At 44.0% G+C, this 2273-nt stretch overlaps 1 protein-coding gene across 1 annotated transcript; it reads right to left on the bottom strand.

Moving 5' to 3' along the window:
• Positions 1–571: 571 nt before the first annotated feature.
• On the bottom strand, positions 572–2043 carry LOC113217050 (uncharacterized). The gene is made up of 3 exons (XM_026436892.2): positions 1418–2043; positions 1031–1329; positions 572–946 (listed from the first exon to the last, which is right to left on the bottom strand). Exons 1-3 carry the CDS (start codon positions 1458–1460, stop codon positions 572–574), a joined length of 717 nt encoding a protein of 238 aa, XP_026292677.1. The 5' UTR covers positions 1461–2043.
• Positions 2044–2273: the final 230 nt, after the last annotated feature.

Raw genomic sequence — 2273 nt, 5'->3', positions numbered from 1 at the left:
CCGGCACAAGTAACCTGCAAGACAACTATGGTACTTTAAAAACAGGCCCGCCCTTCCGCCAAACGGAGTTGCCAGCTCCACTTCGCTGCGCCGGCAACTCCGTTCGGCAGGGGCCGGGCCTGCTTCGCCTGCCGGCGGCGATGGTTAGTGTGTCCCAAGGGAGGGCAAGTTTTGAAATGTTCACGGGCCACCCTGTAACTTTTGAACCGACCTCCGTACGAGTCGAATGACACCAAAATTTTCAAAATCGGATAGAATTTAGGGGTCGCTCAAGCCAATAAACCGCTTTTAACGCCCAAAAACGGGGTTTGCGCCGGTCCGGCGCGCCTACCCGCCGCTATGGAGGACCTTGGACGTGGGGTATCGACGCCTTCGACATCTCGGGAGTGTCAGCAGTCGTCACTGACCCTTCTACACACCGTTTCCTTTCCCCCCTCGGAACACTTTCCTGGTAAACATGCAAAAAATCAACAAATTAAACGAAAAAAAATATTTATTTACTAGTACTTTTAGTATGGAGCACTATGAGTCACAATTTTAAAACTTTTGTGTCTTTGGCTATTTATCAACTTTAGACTAGCTCACTTTTGGTTAGTTTTGGGTAACAAGCTCGGTGATTTTTCACAATTTTCAAAATTGATTGAAGCTGCTCCTCATCTTTAGTTAGACCAGCAGCAGTATACTCCTTAATTAAACCTACTCCCCTTTCCGCAGTGTCATTGACCACTTTTAAATTACGCACTACTGCAAGGCATTCCTTGTAACTTGGGTCACTTTCCCACTCCAAGGGGGGCTTTTCCAGGAAGTCAGTGGGAAGTTTTGCCTTTTTGAAAAAGTTCATTGTAGAGGTTGTAACTAAGTCTTCTAGGCCCCGGTAGGCAAGGGCCTTTAAAGCTGATCCCGTCACAGACAGCCGATGGGGCGGAATATTGCTCCCCTTATTCGTCTGCAAATAAAAATGGTATATTAAGACTGAACCGAGCAGCGATAAATATCACAATTAAATTTATTATTTGACGATAATTCGCACCTTCATTGAATGGACCATTTTTATTTTGGTATCAGCGGATACGATTTCATCAAAAAAGGCAAGCCCAACGATCTCTTCACTTAAGTACCAGAGGTGTCGGCCCACTGCTTTGAGCCCCTTGTCCGCGACCTGTGGATCGAACTCTGCATATGCCCGCAGTGACCCTAACAGCTCCAAGTCGTTGCGGGGGGCCCAGCGCGCTATTTGGCACGTAAACCAGTGGTGAATGTAAATTTTCACAACAAACAGGCACACTCGCTCGACGCCAGTCTTCTCATAACGAGTCAGACTGAATTGTCCTAAAAATAAGAAGAGAAAAAAAATAGCAGGTGGCATGGACAATTTGATTAAAGTCACAAAGGGGTCGAGAAATCTCCGGTGACTCACCCTCAAATAGGTACAATAGGAGGCAATACGAAGCCCTAGCCATCCATCTGGCGTCACTCAGTGCGCCTGGCGCATTGACACTTCCCTTCGGGAGAGTCCCTCCACAGAAAAGAATACATAGTTTGAGAAGTTTTTCATAGTCGTTCCTTGGCTGATGCTCCTGTTATATATTAAAGAAAATTCGTAGCACGTTACGTACCGTAACGGTATATATTACTATAAATACAATTAACAAAACTCTCGAGAGAGAATCGATCAAACGGAGCATCAGCTTCATTTCTATTATCGTCCACACCAATGTCATTAGGTAATCCTAAGTCAGGTCCAGCCTCATTCAGTGGCAAATTGTCAATAATGTTATTTTCAAAATTTACACCATTATCATCGTGACCAAGGTCGTCGGGCTCAGCCAAATCATTACCATCACCAACATTCTCATCAATTACAATGTGAGTCTGTACGTGCCTTTTGAAATTGGACCAGTTGCTTAACCTCTTACCACAGCCTATTTGCCGACAGACTAAACTTATATAGAGATCTCCATGATAAAATCTCATGTGCGCAGATAGATTTCTTATGTTTTCAAAATGGCCCACATCACAAAGTGGACACAAAAGCATTGTAAAGCTACAACGAAATTTTAACAATCAAAATCAAAACTAATTCATACAACAACAAAAACAACAAACAAAAAATCTGAAATGACAGTTGGTCATACTGGCTAATCCAACTGTACGGAATTGAGAACTTATCGTCATTATCACATTCAATTCCATAGATGGCACGCTGAAGCATAACACAAATGTGACTGCACTCCGGTGGGTATGGAATGTGAAGGGCGAAGAGTGACTTCAGA

Source organism: Frankliniella occidentalis, unplaced genomic scaffold (genome assembly GCF_000697945.3).
Source record: "Frankliniella occidentalis isolate FOCC.00 unplaced genomic scaffold, Focc_3.1 Scaffold521, whole genome shotgun sequence".
Taxonomy (NCBI): domain Eukaryota; kingdom Metazoa; phylum Arthropoda; class Insecta; order Thysanoptera; family Thripidae; genus Frankliniella; species Frankliniella occidentalis.
The sequence above is the reverse complement of the archived record's forward strand: the minus strand, read 5'-3'. Positions and strand labels throughout refer to the sequence as shown.